General features: G+C 35.6%; 2 protein-coding genes across 4 annotated transcripts in view; one reads left to right on the top strand and one right to left on the bottom strand.

The window, feature by feature from the left end:
• LOC149775329 (nicotinate-nucleotide pyrophosphorylase [carboxylating]-like) overlaps nt 1-13699 on the bottom strand; it is a 48227-nt gene extending 34528 nt beyond the window's left edge. Inside the window, exon 1 of the mRNA XM_089944065.1 lies at nt 13061-13699. Coding sequence (XP_089800191.1) covers nt 13061-13639 — 579 coding nt within the window. The 5' untranslated portion in view covers nt 13640-13699. The remainder of the gene's footprint in view (nt 1-13060) is intronic.
• Nucleotides 13700-13942: 243 nt separating this feature from the next.
• LOC149775330 (BRCA1-associated protein-like) overlaps nt 13943-16691 on the top strand; it is a 66094-nt gene continuing 63345 nt past the window's right edge. For 2 of the 3 annotated variants that reach the window (XM_089944459.1, XM_089944460.1), the window contains exon 1: nt 13953-14105. Coding sequence is in view for 1 of the 3 variants with exons in the window: in XM_089944458.1 (XP_089800584.1) it covers nt 14030-14105 (76 nt within the window). In the remaining 2 variants the exon portion in view is untranslated. Of the gene's footprint in view, nt 14106-16691 lie in introns of all 3 variants that reach the window. The other variant, XM_089944458.1, reaches the window with a different exon arrangement.

Below are 16691 nucleotides of genomic sequence, written 5' to 3' on the forward strand. Positions count from 1 at the left end.
CAATCATATAATGCTGTATGTTCATATTGATTCAAATCAACCCTACAAAGCTGTATGTTCATATTGATTCAAATCAACCATATAATGCTGCATGTTCATATTGATTCAAATCAACCCTACAAAGCTGTATGTTCATATTGATTCAAATCAACCCTACAAAGCTGTATGTTCATATTGATTCAAATCAACCATATAATGCTGCATGTTCATATTGATTCAAATAAACCCTACAAAGCTGTATATTCATATTGATTCAAATCAACCCTACAAAGCTGTATGTTCATATTGATTCAAATCAACCATATAATGCTGCATGTTCATATTGATTCAAATAAACCATACAAAGCTGTATGTTCATATTGATTCAAATCAACCATATAATGCTGCATGTTCATATTGATTCAAATCAAGCCTACAATACTGTATGTTCATATTGATTCAAATCAACCATATAATGCTGTATGTTCATACTGATTCAAATCAACCATATAGTGCTGTATGTTCACAGATTCAAATCAAACCTACAAAGCTGTATGTTCATACTGATTCAAATCAACACTACAATACTGTATGTTCATATTGATTCAAATCAACCCTACAAAGCTGTATGTTCATATTGATTCAAATCAACCATATAATGCTGCATGTTCATATTGATTCAAATAAACCCTACAAAGCTGTATATTCATATTGATTCAAATCAACCCTACAAAGCTGTATGTTCATATTGATTCAAATCAACCATATAATGCTGCATGTTCATATTGATTCAAATAAACCATACAAAGCTGTATGTTCATATTGATTCAAATCAACCATATAATGCTGCATGTTCATATTGATTCAAATCAAGCCTACAATACTGTATGTTCATATTGATTCAAATCAACCATATAATGCTGTATGTTCATACTGATTCAAATCAACCATATAGTGCTGTATGTTCACACTGATTCAAATCAACACTACAATACTGGATGTTCATATTGATTCAAATCAATTATAAAATGATGCATGTTCATATTGATTCAAATCAACACTACAATACTGTATGTTCATATTGATTCAAATCAACCTTATAATGCTGTATATGTTCATATTGATTCAAATCAACCCAACAAAGCTGTATGTTCATATTGATTCAAATCAACCCTACAAAGCTGTATGTTTATATTGATTCAAATCATCATACAATGATGTATGTTCATATTGATTCAAATAAACCCTACAAAGCTGTATGTTCATATTGATTCAAATCAACCATATAATGCTGTTATGTTCATATTGATTCAAATCATCCCTACAAAGCTGCATGTTCATCCTTTCCTGAGAAAATGCGACTCTGAGATTATCACGTTCTGTGATGACAGCGCTCAGTCAATACTTTTTGCATTTTTTTATTATAAATTGGCAGACTTGGTATCAAAATTCCACTCCCATTTCATATTTTGCACCAGAAAAACAAATCTTGACATTTTAAAGCAGAATCCAGGAATACTTACTTGGTCTGAGTTAGGTGAATTAGTTTTATTTAAGCATTCAGTATGTATCAGCTGTTGAGAATATCTAGCTCAGTATTTTTACTATACAAATGCAAGACTACCATATATACTTGCTTATCAGTTGAGCCCAACTCTAAACTGCACAGACCCATCTCTGCAGGTGCATAATGCGCCAGCATATCTGGGTCTGTGCTAATTGTTAGGAGTAATCAGTAGAACAAACAACACAGATTCTGATATGCAGGCATATTATGCCAAAGCAGAACTGGATCTTTGCTGTTTGCAGTTTGACTTTACTTATAAGCTAGTCTGGACAGTATGCACTCAGGAGCAAAAACAAGAGCCAAGTTTGTTTTACGTGAAATTTAAATGGCCTACTCAGTACAATTTTCTTTAAACTTCATTTAGAGAAACGTAAATTATGGTCTTAAAATCACCATATGAGTGTAGGTGGAGGATAATGTATTTATCATAACAGGGACAGACCAAATATACGAAATTTCTGTTATTATTAAAAGTACTTATGCAACTTTACAAGCTGTATTTAAATGACAGCAGAATAAGCTTAATTCAAAAATACAATGAAATCACTAGCAACATTGACTGAGAATTTTATTTTATTTCTGGACTGTTTGAAATGAAAAAAGTTCCCATTTTTTCACAGTTTTCACCTTAGAGTTTGAACATCAAGGAGACAATAAACATGTCATGAAGAGAAAATGTGAAATATTATGAAAAATTATTAGTGTAACCTAATGGCTTTAGCTGCCCTGACCTGACCTGTGTACAAAAGATACTGGATGAGGCATTATGTTGTATTTTGTTTGGAACTTAAATGAGATTTAAAATCCAATTTCACATTCCACTGTCACAGAATTTAATCTCTAGATATCATTAAACATGACATGATTCTGACGCTACATATGCTCATTGGCATTCCATGCTTGTCTGCTTGTGACTATGGGGCTTACTTTGGCAGCTAGGCATTTTTATAAGTTTATGATTAAACAGGTTTCATCTTGTATTATCAAAAAAAACAAACTTGTCTGACAATTATCTTGAAAGGCTGTTTTCATTGTACCATATGTACTTGCTTATAACTCAAGTCCAACTGCAAACTGCACAGACCCAGATCTACCATCATATGATATGCCATCAGATCTGGGTCTGTTTTGTTAGGAGTGATCAGTAGAACAAACAAAACAGACCCTGATCTGCTCGTGCATTATGCTACAGCAGATCAGAATCATTATTGTTTGCAGTTTGACTTGACTTAATTGTAGGTGAGTATATATGGTAATTATATTTAAATACATGCACTCCAATTACATATATTCTGCCAGTGCATACAATATGCACTAAGTGTATTTTAATGCAGTTAAGCCATGCTGTATTATAGATTTTACATTCAGAATAATCACAATAATTAATTCATCCTAATAGCCTCAGGGAAGAACGGTATTGTATAGCTGAGTTACTCTCATAAAATATATTACTATTATTATTATTATTATTATTAGCTTCAACACCTCCTGACCTCCAGTCACTGTTCATTCAGAAGTATGACTTACCACTATGTCCACTTCCATGGTACATGCCTATCAGTCATGTAGGTTATATTTCACAGAATATGACACATGACCAGTCCAATGAAAACCATTGCCATATTTGGAGCAATAACTCAAAAACAATGAATTATGACTTATAAAGGAGGGAGAGAGGAAGAAGGATGATACAATATATGTATATATGGCAAACAAAATAAAGTATGGTACATATGATTCCCATACTGTACCTTGGTCAAGCAATCATTGAAGTATTTGACATACCTCTTTCCCCTATGCAACTTGTTAAAAATGGAGTGACATTGACCATTTTAGTGGAGGGATTGGGAATGTGCCCTGGGATCACTCCAAGTACAATACTGTATTCTGAATCTGTACAGCATACTGAAGTTTTGGACAGCAGATACTATATATACAATGATATATATCATTATATATACAATGATATTGGCAGATTTATATACTGAATAGTACATACACTTACTACATGAAGGAAGATGCAGTGGCTCAATGGTTAACCTGACAAACTCCCGACTGAAAAGGTGCAGTGTGAATACTACCATCTGACCAGTCTGAGTCAGCTACTATGGCGTGTCCCTGGGCAATGCGCTTTACACCAACTGCCTTGGCACTAAATAATGTACCTATGTTGCTGAGCAGTAAAGCACAAAACCAAACCTAAATTAATACATTAAACTTTTTTACAAACAGATTCCCCATGTGCTAAAGCTATCTTATGATCTCACATTACTGCCTGTGAAAAATGACACTGAATACAGGGTGTATTTACAAACACAATAATTTATACCTATTGATCTACAATGTCAACATAATGCAGAACTGTCTTACCCAGGAGGTCTATTGTATTTGGTTCACATCTTGATCCATTATGCCACTACTCACTTCATGATACATGCGTAACGTTACATCCAGTAATGCTAATAGTAAAAACATGAGTCTATGTGCTATCGTAAAACAACAAATCACTTCACAACCAGTTTTAACAAAATATTATGGAATATATGATGGATGTTGAATGCTGGCTTGTTTGTTGTGTTTTAACAGTATTTTTAAACATGCTATTAGGCTCAAAAAAGATTTTCCAGTCAGTCATCCCAGCTTTTCATTGTTAACCCTAGCATTTTCTTTGCACTCAGGGTTTAAAAGAAAATAATTTTAAAAAAATTCACATAATTTGTTGTTGTTGTTGTTGTAGGGTTTAACGCCATTTTTCAGCACAAGATAGGCTATACATGGCGGCCAGTATAATTGGTGGAGGAAGAACCCTGGAAAACCCGGGGAATAACCACTGACCCATGAGAAGCTACTGGCAGGCTTTCTCAGGTATCAACGTTAGCCGAGCCTGAGACTTGAACTCACGCATACAGAGGTGAGTTGGCAGTGATCTGTAACAGTGAGCGCTTTAGACCACTCGGGGCCCCCACATAATTTGATTTGTGCATCTAATTGAGCTGGTTTAACCCAGTACTTGAAACGACCAGTACATTATATATATATATATATATATATATATATATATATATATATATATATATATATATATATATATATATATAACGTTTAAAAAGAAAGAAAAAATCGAATCTAATTTAAAAACAGAGCAGTAGGAAACATTTTTTTTTTGGCCATAGCTATATGACAACTAGGAACTAGGTTGGTTATCTTGTTTATTTTAACAGCACTTTAACATTGACTATATGATGGCAAGGAATCTGGAACTAAGTGCCCTATCCAAGGACACGCAAAGGTAGCTGAGCAGGGTTGGCCTGTACTGAATCTGCAACCCTTGGCCTGGTAATGTAAGGTAGTTGTTTGCAAGCTAGTTATGACACAGGATAGTGACACTGAGGTTACAGAGCAGGGGTGGGGGTGGGGGTGGAGGGCAGGTTTTTTGTCAGCTCAAGAATTCATCATTTGGAATAAAGTGGTCAAACAATCTCTTGACAAAACAGCAAAAATACTGCACCAGTATATTTGGAAATCTGCCACTTATTATGTTGTTTTACATATCTGTGTAATGACTGAGCTTAATAATTACACTAGACATCAATAAGTATTGGGGTATTACAGAAAGCAAGCCACCACTCAACACATTGAAGAGAAAATGGTGGTAACAAAACTATGTATTAGTGGATTTATCATAATAAATGATGTATATAAAGTAATAAAAAAATAAACATCAAAATATTATAAAAAATACCATGTGAGCTACCAGCTAAAGAAGTTTTTTATAAATAAGAAGAAAAAAAACTTCTAGGTAAATACACTTTGATTGATGAATACATGGGACTTAACCAGTGGTTGCTATATCTAGGTGGTTGCCAAAGAACATCTGACTACTAATTGTTCTGTTTTCAGTTCAACAGATAGTATTTATTTTATTAGGTCAAAATTTGGGGTACAATATGGTCACATATATATTCCAATTTTTCTCTCTAAAATTTCCAAGTTAGACAAACAGCAAGAAACATTTACGTGACAACAGAACTTAACCTTAAAATGCTTACTATTTATTCAAACAGAAAGTGTGTCATGCATAAAACTACAGCATAAAGAACACTGCTACTTTAGCTTTTATTTGAAGAAAAAAAATTGCATGTAACTTCCTAACTATATACACCCAAGGCCCCACTTACATATGTACAAAGACCAACATAAATCTGTTATATATACACTGTAAATTTAAACAAAATCTTGATTAACTATGAATTCTTCACTATACAATCTCAATAAAAGACCTGGCCTTATTTATTCTTTACACATCAAGTAGTGCCATAAGAAAACAATCACACACCTGTACATGCTAACAAATGTAAATTCATTTTACATGTACTCTTTTTACTCACACCTGCAACTGATCATATTCAACCATGAACTAAAATTCTTATAAGCCAAATAAATGCATGTTTTTAATGTAAATAAACAGATCTATATCACCTATATGACCCATTAGTTTTCAATAGATTAGAATATTTGGTTCTTTAAGACTGGTGGAGCAAGACATCATAGAAAAATAACAATATTAGGAACCTGAAATAGGTCACCACCAATTCAGTTATTTGCTACAAATACCAGCCATTAGATCTTTAATAATGAGTATACTACACACTTCAAAATACGGCAGTATTAGACTGGAATATTAAAATATATTTTATCTATAGGGTAGTAAAAGGAACAAGGACTGTATGTCTATGTAAAAATAGGTGTCCCTTACTATAAAACACCTCATTATAGCATGGTCACTTACTAAAAAACACCTCAATATAGCATGGTCTCTTACATTAAAACACCTCAATATAGCAGTCCCTTACTAAAAAATACCTCAAATACAACACCCTACTATAAAATACCTCAATAGGGTATGGTCCCATACTATAAAACACCTCAATATAGCATGGTCTCTTACTATAAAACACCTCAATAGTGCATGAACCCTCATATAACATGGCAGGTATCATCATGAGTCCAATTTTTGGGATATTAGCTTTGATACCAAACCTTCAGGAATCTCATTTACAATACTGTACACTATTCTGTTTCCCTTCAACTGTGTCATGGTGAGGGACCATTATAATTAGTATTATATCTACAGTATGCATGGAGTGTATTGGCCATCTTTCAATTGAGCATTGTAGTTGTGTCCTAATTATGCTTACTTTATATTACATAACATTGAAGCCTGTGCTCCACATGTATGGGTTTAAACCTGTGATAGACTTATGGTAGGCAGGTTGTCACCTGCTGTGAAGCCTAAACAGAAAGAGTTACAAACACAGTAATTCACTAACTGGTCAAGTTGACTCCAATTTGGAGCTGTAATATCAAGTCAAATGAGCCCCTTCTGAGTTAAGTACAAGATCTGCTGGAATCGCACCAAAATATGTCACTGAAGTACATTCCACATCACTCTTTACTATCATCTGTGTACCATGGTCAATCTACTTTGAACTATATATGTGTGTAATAGATGTATCTACAAAGCAAAGCAAATACTTACAACATATCAAAGTCACTGCATTTCAAAAATGCAGAAACAAGGTAGAAACAATAATAAGAGGAAACACAGGGATCGTCCTGGGCTTCGCCAATGTCGCAAATTGCGATTTTTTTCCTTATTGGTGACAGAAATATCCCATACGGTCCAATATTGCCAGGTGTTGACTCGTGTAAGTTTCATTCGTGGGAATGGAGATCCTATTTTGCTTGTCGAGAAAATGTATACAACATTCAGTGATCATTCTTGGGATTTAAAAAGCAATTCACTACAAGCTTTGTGAAGCTAGCCGTAAGGGGGGGGGGAAGCATTTAATTACGGAATGCATGCAATCGACGGTCGCATTATATGTCACTTATCTTACATTGCAATGTACAATCATAGGGTTTTATTATTATTAAAATGTCAACTAAAGTTGATAATGCTTTGGTTAGTCAGGAGTTGGCTGGCTTTGTGGCTTATGCTAGGGTTCAAGTTCTCAGGAATGGTATGGTGTATAGAGGTGTTAAGGACTTGATTCAGTTGGCAGTGCGATCCAGGGTAATGTACCCTTGCGCATCTGCGACGGCTGAGAGACTACTGGTGTCACCTGTCAGCACTGTAGACTATGAACGTGGATTCAGTAAGATAAACCTCATAAAAACTGACATCAGAAATAAACTCTGCATCCCATCTCTCGAGAATTTAATGAGAATCAGCATGTACAGATGTGAAAAATTAGACTTTGAAACTGCATTCAACAAGTGGGCAGCCCTAAAATTGCGACGGATCTTCATGTAACACTTTGCTAATGCTTGTTGTAATTAAAGTATTAACTAACTCATCTTTTGTAATTTTCATTGCCTGTTACATTAATAGACTAAATTAACACTTGGAAAAATGTACACTACTTGTTCTGGCGACACTTTTTGAAAATTGGCGACAAAATATTGAGGTTGGCGATTTTTTTGGCGACAGCTTTTTAAAAGCCAGGACCATCCCTGAAACATGTACATGTACAGTGTGTATAAAACTTACCAATACAAAATTTCCCTACTTGTACAAAATTTGTATTTTTATCTGATAATACTGTAAGTCAACCCCACCCCTTACTTTCTAAGCTATCGACAATATTTATTAGACTAACCACCTGGTCTTATTATAAGAGTAATACTGCCCTCATTATGGTTTTTTTTTTTAAGGAAGAGGTGGGGATTAAGTTATCTTGACCATCTGTGTGTCTGTGCAACATTATGCAATTCATCCTCCAATACTGAACATACAATAAGCCCAATATTAGCCAGTATCAGTGTTTCTCCATCATAATTTTTTCATATGGTAAGCAAGATGTTTACCTATCAAATAGGTTATAATTTCTGGCCACCATTGTGTTTTGATGCATCCCATACAAACTGCTGGGCTAAAACTGAATTCTGAACATCATTAAGAAGTGCTTGAAGATAAACGAAACAGTCTAATCATGTATTTGCTAATTTTGAACATGCCAGATTTCAAACTTTGAGATATGAATAGGGTGGTCTGCAGTCTTCCACTTTGCAATTTGTGAAAAAGAATCTTGACTGATAATATTCTACATTCCATATTTAACCATGTATCAAGCATCAGCAACTACTACAAACACTGACCCTGATTTAGCATGACATAATGTGCTACCATATTAGGGTCTGCATTGTTTGATTAAAATCATAAAATACAATGAACAGATCTGACCCTAATTTGCTGATACAATATGAAATGGCAAATGAGGGTCAGCATTATTTGACTGAAAACCTAACATAAAACAGATTAGACCTTGATTGGCTAGTATCTAATATGTTTCAAGTCTTGTGTGTGCTATATATGGGTAACTATGGAAGCCAAACACAATTTGGAGAATATCAATAAATTACAGATATTATTTTTACAACAAATTTATTAAACCCTATATGAAAAGATTCCTTGAACCAGTTTCTTTCATTTTCATCCTATTTCAATACAAATAATGAACTGGCAGAGTACATGTATTTACTTCAACGGCATTTTCAATTCTTCATTTTCACAACTTGATTTAGTTTTCTACCCAGTGAAAAGTTACTTTCTTCAGGAAATGCACTATAGGTTTCATTTTCAAAATCATTCAGAGAGTTCTGTTAAGGAGTGTATTTACAACCATTTCATTTGGGATGATACCTTATTTGATTGAGGTGAAACCCAGCTTTCATTCTTACAGCAATCAAAGCTGAAAACTTAAATTTCTCATCTTTGCTAAATTTAATAGCACAACTTTTCAATTTTAATATCAATACAATGATAAATGAAGTATAAAAAAAAAAGACTTGCCTTTATTGATAAAAACTGCTGTTATCATCTTTTACAGCAAAAAAATTTTTTTTTGTTGTTGTAAAGAAATCAGACAAGACTACTGGAACTGTCACAGACCTACTAACACTTCAAAATAGCATACTATAATATTTGTCCCATTTGTTTGTGTTTGGTTATTGTTGCATATATTTCTTGCTTGGATTATTTTGGCATATAGTTCCAAAGCATCATTTATTATTTTTGTTACAAAACTGGATTCCTGATATTACAGTAAAGCTGTACGGAGGCCACTTTTTGCAGATTATAACAATGACTGGTTCAGAAATATAAACATATTAGTGTAATGCAAGCAGGTATTTTGCCATGTGAGTTATAACAAGGTTGTTTGTGTGGCAAGTGAATTTGAACTTCTATTAAAAAACAAAAGAAACCGGATAAGAAGTACATTCTATTTATAGAAAACAACGATGATGCAAACATAAAACTTCAACAACTTTAAAACAGATAAAACTTATGGTTTGCCAATTCAAGATATAAATGTCGAAAAATGTTTTAAGCTAGTCTTTTAACTTACGTTCAATGAAGCAGGTCGCCATTACTTGATTTCAATAAATGACTAAAAAATGTTAATAACGATAGCCCAATAATAATTAAAATTAATGATATGCATGCTTTAAGACTAATATCTTTAAGACTAAAGTTAAACGTCACTTTACGCTGGCTGCAGTTAATACTGAAAGCCAAGTTGAGGTAGGTTGTATTTAAGCAACAGTAACATTTCTCCCTTCTCGCCAAGTAACAATCCACAATGATTCGAAAAAGTGTGGCCTGTGACACTAAACAGCTGCTTGCTCAGAATGCTTGAAGATGGTGCAGACAAACAGCATCTAGCTAATCGGGCCAAGTAGGGGAACTGAAACCTGTGAGCGTTCCACCAGCCATATATATGTCTTCTTCTCGTGGCTATAGAGGGCTGATACAATTCAAGCATCGCATCAATGGCATCATCCAACTGGGTTGTTTCGTTGACAGTACGGATAGGTTCATCACAAGCCAAAGAAAACAAATCCCCGAGATGCAACACTGATGGTCCAGTGGCATTTGTTTCAGTTTTTCTTTAATTTGGTAGGGGGTTCCTTCTGCTTGTCAGCTGATGCAACTATAATGCATTCTTCTTTAAGCCATTCTTTGGATCTGATCACAAGTAATTCTTCGCTGAATAGGCGATGTTTGAATCGTGGATCCACGATGGTGGCCAAGACAAGCTTCTTGTTGCTGGCAATGTCAGCAAAGCGTGTGTTCAGTGATGTCAACATATCACAGCTCATTGTCTGAATACCTTGACCCGCTTCATGCTCTCAAGCCAGCAACATTCAAAGCATTTTAAGCATAGGAAGAATGATGGATACTGATGTTTGGCTATCACTTACTTCCTTGGCAATGTCCGTGAATGGGCCTATGGTGTCGACATTATGCATAGGATTGGTAGTATATTTAATAGTGTACAATCGCTAGTCATTATTAATAATCCAATCGAATTGGGCTCTTGAAACAATGTTTTAAATAAAGTAAGTTACTACTAAGTTGTCCACGTGGCTGGATGCACACAGCTCAGCAGCTGTGGTAACATCGCTGGCATGCCAATATCAAGGCTGCATAATATTTGCATGTCAGCGTTCAGCTGCTTCAGCGTGCAACTGCCATTCGTTGATTGACAGCATTGCAGGACTGGCTAAAGAACAGATTAACTATAGTGAGTCATAGTTTTGTAGTAGATTGAAATTTCTCTAGCTATGTAATCTGCCTAGCTATCTGCTAATGTGTAAGCTGGAAGTTCAACAGCCACACGAGGCCTCATTGGCTGGTTGGCTGCTGTGATTGGGATGAGTACATGAATGGTATCGATAATTTGTTTTGTGCAGACAATCAGCAGTAGTTTACAGCAAGTGTGTTAAAAAGTATTCACTTTAAGAATATATTGTCTTTCAGTTAACCCCCAAATGAAATGTTTATTCCTTAGTTTCCACCATTTAATTCTGATTTAAAATTCAAGACATGTCAAGATGAGTGTTATGACTGAATTTATATTTTGGAAATTTGTATACATCAGCACAGATTATTTCTGCTGATACCGTTTGTTCTAATAACTGGCCCGATTATGAGTATGGCCGATTAATCAGTACAGCTTTATATTACAGCACATTTTAATAATAATAATAATAATAACTTTATTTAGTGATGGTAATATAATAAGCTGAAAAACTAATCTACCTCAAGGCTCCTTTTTCTACCCATACAGACACTAATTGATACATATGAAACCACACAGTCAAGATAAGGTAGTATATTTAATGATTCCTAGAGGAAATACAAATGCAACTGATTTTCATTTTCATTTTAACTGGAGGAAGGACATTACCCACCCCCATCATTTACCCCCTCAGTATATTACCCCGTGGTTTATTACCCCCTGCCATTACCATCATTTACAAATACAGATACAAAATCGAACTAAAGCAAATACTGCAATGGCAACAGGCGATGATGAATTTAATTAATAATGGATATTGTGTTGATACGAGTAATGGTTTTACATCAATATATATGATTTTAGCAGTTTAATCTGTGCTCAATCTATACTATTTTCAAGGCTGAGATTAATTAACTAAAATAAAATTTTACAATAAATTCTTTTGAGATTTATTTTAATTTATTATTTATTCTGGTAGACGGGGTGGGGGTGGGGGTAACAGAACAGTGGGGTAAATGATGGGGGGGGGGGGTAATATCCTAGACTCATTTTAACTCCATCTCTGAAGCCAGTGGATGTACAGACTTTGGTTGAATGAAATAGAGTGGACATCTCTTATCTCATTTGGAATACAATTCCTGAGTGGGGCCCCGAGTGGGTGAGTGGTCTAAAATGCTCTCCGTTATGGACCACTGCCATCTCACCTCTGTCTATATGGGTTCAAGTCTAGGATTCGGCCAGTGTGGGTATGTGAGAAAACTTGCCAGTAGCTTCTCGTGGGTTGGTGGTTCTTCCTGGGCTCTTCCTCGACCATTAATACTGGCTGCCATACATAGCCTATCATGTGCTGAAAAATGGCATTAAACCCAACAACATCAGCAACAATTCCTAAGCGTAGTTCCCCAATATGGGAAACTTCTTTTTAATAATTTCTGATTTAGTTTGGTAATTTTATTCTTTTTGGTGGCCATGGAGCTCAGGTGGGGAGTTTTTCCAAGTAGCCTAGTGACTGCACAGGAGTGCTGTTATTAGATACTTTGTACATTAACTTAGCTTTACTCCTTTTGACAACATCACACTTAGCTGTTAAACGTACAGTAAAGCCATGGTTTTTCTGCCTACCAGCCCAGCCACCTCCCCATGTGACCATACATACTGACATCAGGGTGATGATCACTATTGTATTGCTGAAGAAATACATACATGCAATGTGTACATATTCAATTCTTTATAAATGGGATTTTGCTTTTTTATATCTGGTTTTAATTACATTTTCACAATATGTTTGAAAACTTGTTTCAATTACCAGGATATTTTTCAACATTAAAAACACTGGTTTCAAAAATAAAGGTAAGCTCCTCAGGAGGCAAACTTTTTCCATCTTTCATTGGGGTTATTCTACAGTCTGCAAAACGTATATCATTACCTGTGTAATACTGCCCGCTGTCCATATGTGGTTGTCTTTCAACATAATCATAGATGAAAGGTCAAATCTATGGGTGGATACCCCACCCACCAAGAGGGCATATTTTTCCACAAGTCTGAACCCTGGGGTAGTCTTTCTGCTACCAGCGATTTCTCCTTTCCAGCCAACAGTTTTTACAAGCCTGTTGAGATTGTCAGCAGCTGTAGCTATGCCACTAGCTCGGGAAATAATGTTCAAAGCTACTCGTTCACCAAGAAGAAGCTGTCGCACCTTACCACTTACTTTTGCTACTACTGTTATTGGTTCTATTTTAGCACCTTCATTTTCGGACCAATCTACACGACAGTCTAATTCCTTGAACACAGCATCAAAGAACGGCCTTCCCGCTAATACTCCAAAGTTTTTCATCAGCAGCACCGCCGTCTCCTCTTTTTCCCCCACCACAAAACCACCGTAGTCAAAATTAGGAGTGTCCTCTTTTAACCATTCTCTTGCCAAATGTTGAAGAGTGATGGGGTGCAGAATATGAGAAACATTAGGTCTGTAAATTCCATTCAAAACATTATCCGAAGAAGACATTGCAGACGATACTAAAATGTACAGGTACGGGTAACTACTAGATCCTGTTTATGATTTGTTATTTCGCAACATGTGGTGTAGAGTACAGCCTTCGAACGGTATATTTAACGAAACGGCATTTGTATATGTGCTTTGTATAGTCTGAAGTTATTTCATAAATTAAGATTGAATAAAAATAAAAAATATTAATTAAAATATAATGTTGAAAACATTAAAATATCACATGAATACAACTTAAATAGATATTAAATACTACTGTTTTCCTTTCTTATAAATGTGAGTATTTAGATGCACTCTCATTATGTATGCTGTTGGTTGTCTTGAAGGGAACTGCGAATCTGGATAAAAACTGCACATTACCGTCATATTGATTACATATTATGGTTTCTGATGTCTATCACTCTTTTAGTTATTCGACTTGAAATTAGTGATAAGTCTGAAATCCCAAAATCTATATCATACACAGGTAGGAGTATATTTGTTTTGTTTTTCTTCTTTCTTCATTGTATCTATTTGTCACCTAATTTCGTGCCAGTTTTCAACTGGTACCAAATTTCATTTGGTATATTCTTCTTCTTCGTCTTGTTAATTAAAACCAAAGTTATGGTTAAGGTATCTGTTAATTAGGTAGTTATTTTTTTTCACAGTGTTTTATAATTGGCTATTTTTCTTGTTTGGCAGAGGTAAATTTTTAAAGTACAAATTCTGTATGCGTTTTATACTGATTGATTGATTGATTGCTTGGATTTAAGTCGCGTGCGCCCAAAAGGGCATGTGGGACGGGTTTATTCCCGCACAGCGGGATGCTAAGTGTTCCTGGGGTAAGGAATTAGTGCCACAGCCCCCAAGCGTTTATGTGCTTAAGGAGCACTGCTAATATAGCTGTCAGGTCGTAGGACTGTATGGCCCTAAAGACCTGAATAAAGGGCTTTCATGAATGGGAATGGGCCCAACACACACTCATGTTAACAAAGAGTTGATTTTAATCCATTATTGACTATACTAGGTGGATATTGTTCCACATCTCCACCATTATATGATGCCCAAGAGAGGCAAGAGGGCAAGGAACTCAGCAAGCCAGCCATGGATGTCATGCACTCCCAAGAACGCCAGCCCGTACTTTGTCAGATTTAGTCTAGTTGTACTAATGGACAATAAAACATGCCAATAATGTGTTAGCCACCTGTGCAATTAGGTCAAATCAAAACAAGTTGTAAAATTTTCCTACATCCTAACAATCATAAAAATTCTAGTACATAGTGTACATTGTAGATGCCCTACAAATTTTTAATACCTAATATGTCTGAGCGACATATAAAAAGTTTGGTCACTGTTAGGTCATAAAAGGTTTGAATTTTGAAGTGGTGGATTGAAGGACCAAGTTAGTGTACATAATAGTTTTATCGAAATGGGATACCAAGCCAAAATGGTTCCCTGGATAATAAGCAGTATTGGTAGCCCTTATAAGGGCTTTTTAAGGAAAAGTTCCCCGTTTTTCTTCTACTTATTTACATTTCTCCACGGTCTTTTTTCCTCTCAGGTAATTTCGGGGGAAATGGTAGATGTGTAGCATAGAAATGTAGTTTGCTGATGGACTGGGTAGTTCTTGTAGGCCTCTTGATAGAATTGTGTAAGGATTCTGACACCATAGTGCCACTCGCTATTCATTGGGTGGGTTATGTATGTTTTACAGGTTGTTATTTTTAAGCTAGAGGGACACCCTTGCTGAGTACTCAGGTCCCCCAGGACAAGTCAAGGGTGCCCATCTGCTAGTCGAAATTTATTTTGAAGTGAGGTCAGGTTGTATATTTTATGTTTTTAGGGTGTTTTATATTTTTTCTAGTAGCGTGGATGTGTCTAGGAATTTAAGTATGTTTTGGTAGGTCAGATTTATGTTAGGGTTGTTACTTTTAAGGAAATCTGGGTAAGTGGTAGGCTCTCCACCCATTTTGGGGGGGGATGCTTTTTGAAATTCCATTCTAGCTACCTGATATTTTGAGCAGCTATTGTATGTATGTGGCAGGTCTTCAATGGTTTTGCAGTGATAGCAATTGATATTAGCAGGCTGCCGCTTGGGTCCTAGATGTTTTCCAAAGCTTCCTGCTAATTTTATTTTTCAGGTTACGATGCGATTGATACATTTTTGGTCCAGGCTGTTCACTTTGGATGGTTTAATGAACCTGTTGGTTTCTTTTATAATGGAGTAGAGTATCGTGCCTTTGGTAGTGGAGTTCCAGTGCTCCTGCCATTTCTGGTTAATATAGTTTCTTGTTATGCTTTGGGCTTCTGTTATGCTATATCTGAGTGGGGCAGGGTTAGGGTTCCCTAACATTTTTTTTGTGACTTGTCAGCTAGCTCATTACCAGGGATTCCTATATGTTAGGGTATCCACATGAATTTAACTATCAAAACTAGGCCGATAAATCAGCCCTTCACCCGTGATGATATTGATTTTTTGGTGAGGGGCTGATATTACCTATTCATTAAAAGCTGCAATTATCTGCATTCAATTTTGGCTGCAAGCATGGGTGTACATGTTATACATTTACCGTATTTCTCGTGGCTATACAGCTACCGTTGGCTGAAGGGTTCTTTTGGTAACATGTAGCTTATATTTCCTGAGGAAATCATGTTTGGTGACTTGTAAATGCACCTGGAATAGCACAACAACCTGTCCTGTAGCCATTTTGAAGTTTGCACTTGATATGGCTGTTTCCAATTATCGGTACATGTCTAAAGTGTACATGGGTTTGTTCCAGAACCTTATACATGCAGCAGAATTGCACATTGTAATGAACAGGTGACATCAGACCCACAACATCGTCCATCATTATCAACACTGATTTGTGGGGTTGATTTATCAGACTAGGTCAAAACGTACTGAAGTAAGACTGTACCGGAACCAAAATTTGCTAAAGTTAAAAGGTACTGAAGCTAGATGCATCTCAGCCAAAACATAACTACGATGTCTGCACTGGCAGTTTATAGTGACGTCTAGCACTGGGGTATGATGCCACAGACATGTAGCATAATGTCCCACCCAATCACATTA

This window comes from Sinohyriopsis cumingii, chromosome 19 (genome assembly GCF_028554795.1).
Source record: "Sinohyriopsis cumingii isolate HCF-2022 chromosome 19, ASM2855479v2, whole genome shotgun sequence".
In the NCBI taxonomy this organism is placed as follows: domain Eukaryota; kingdom Metazoa; phylum Mollusca; class Bivalvia; order Unionida; family Unionidae; genus Sinohyriopsis; species Sinohyriopsis cumingii.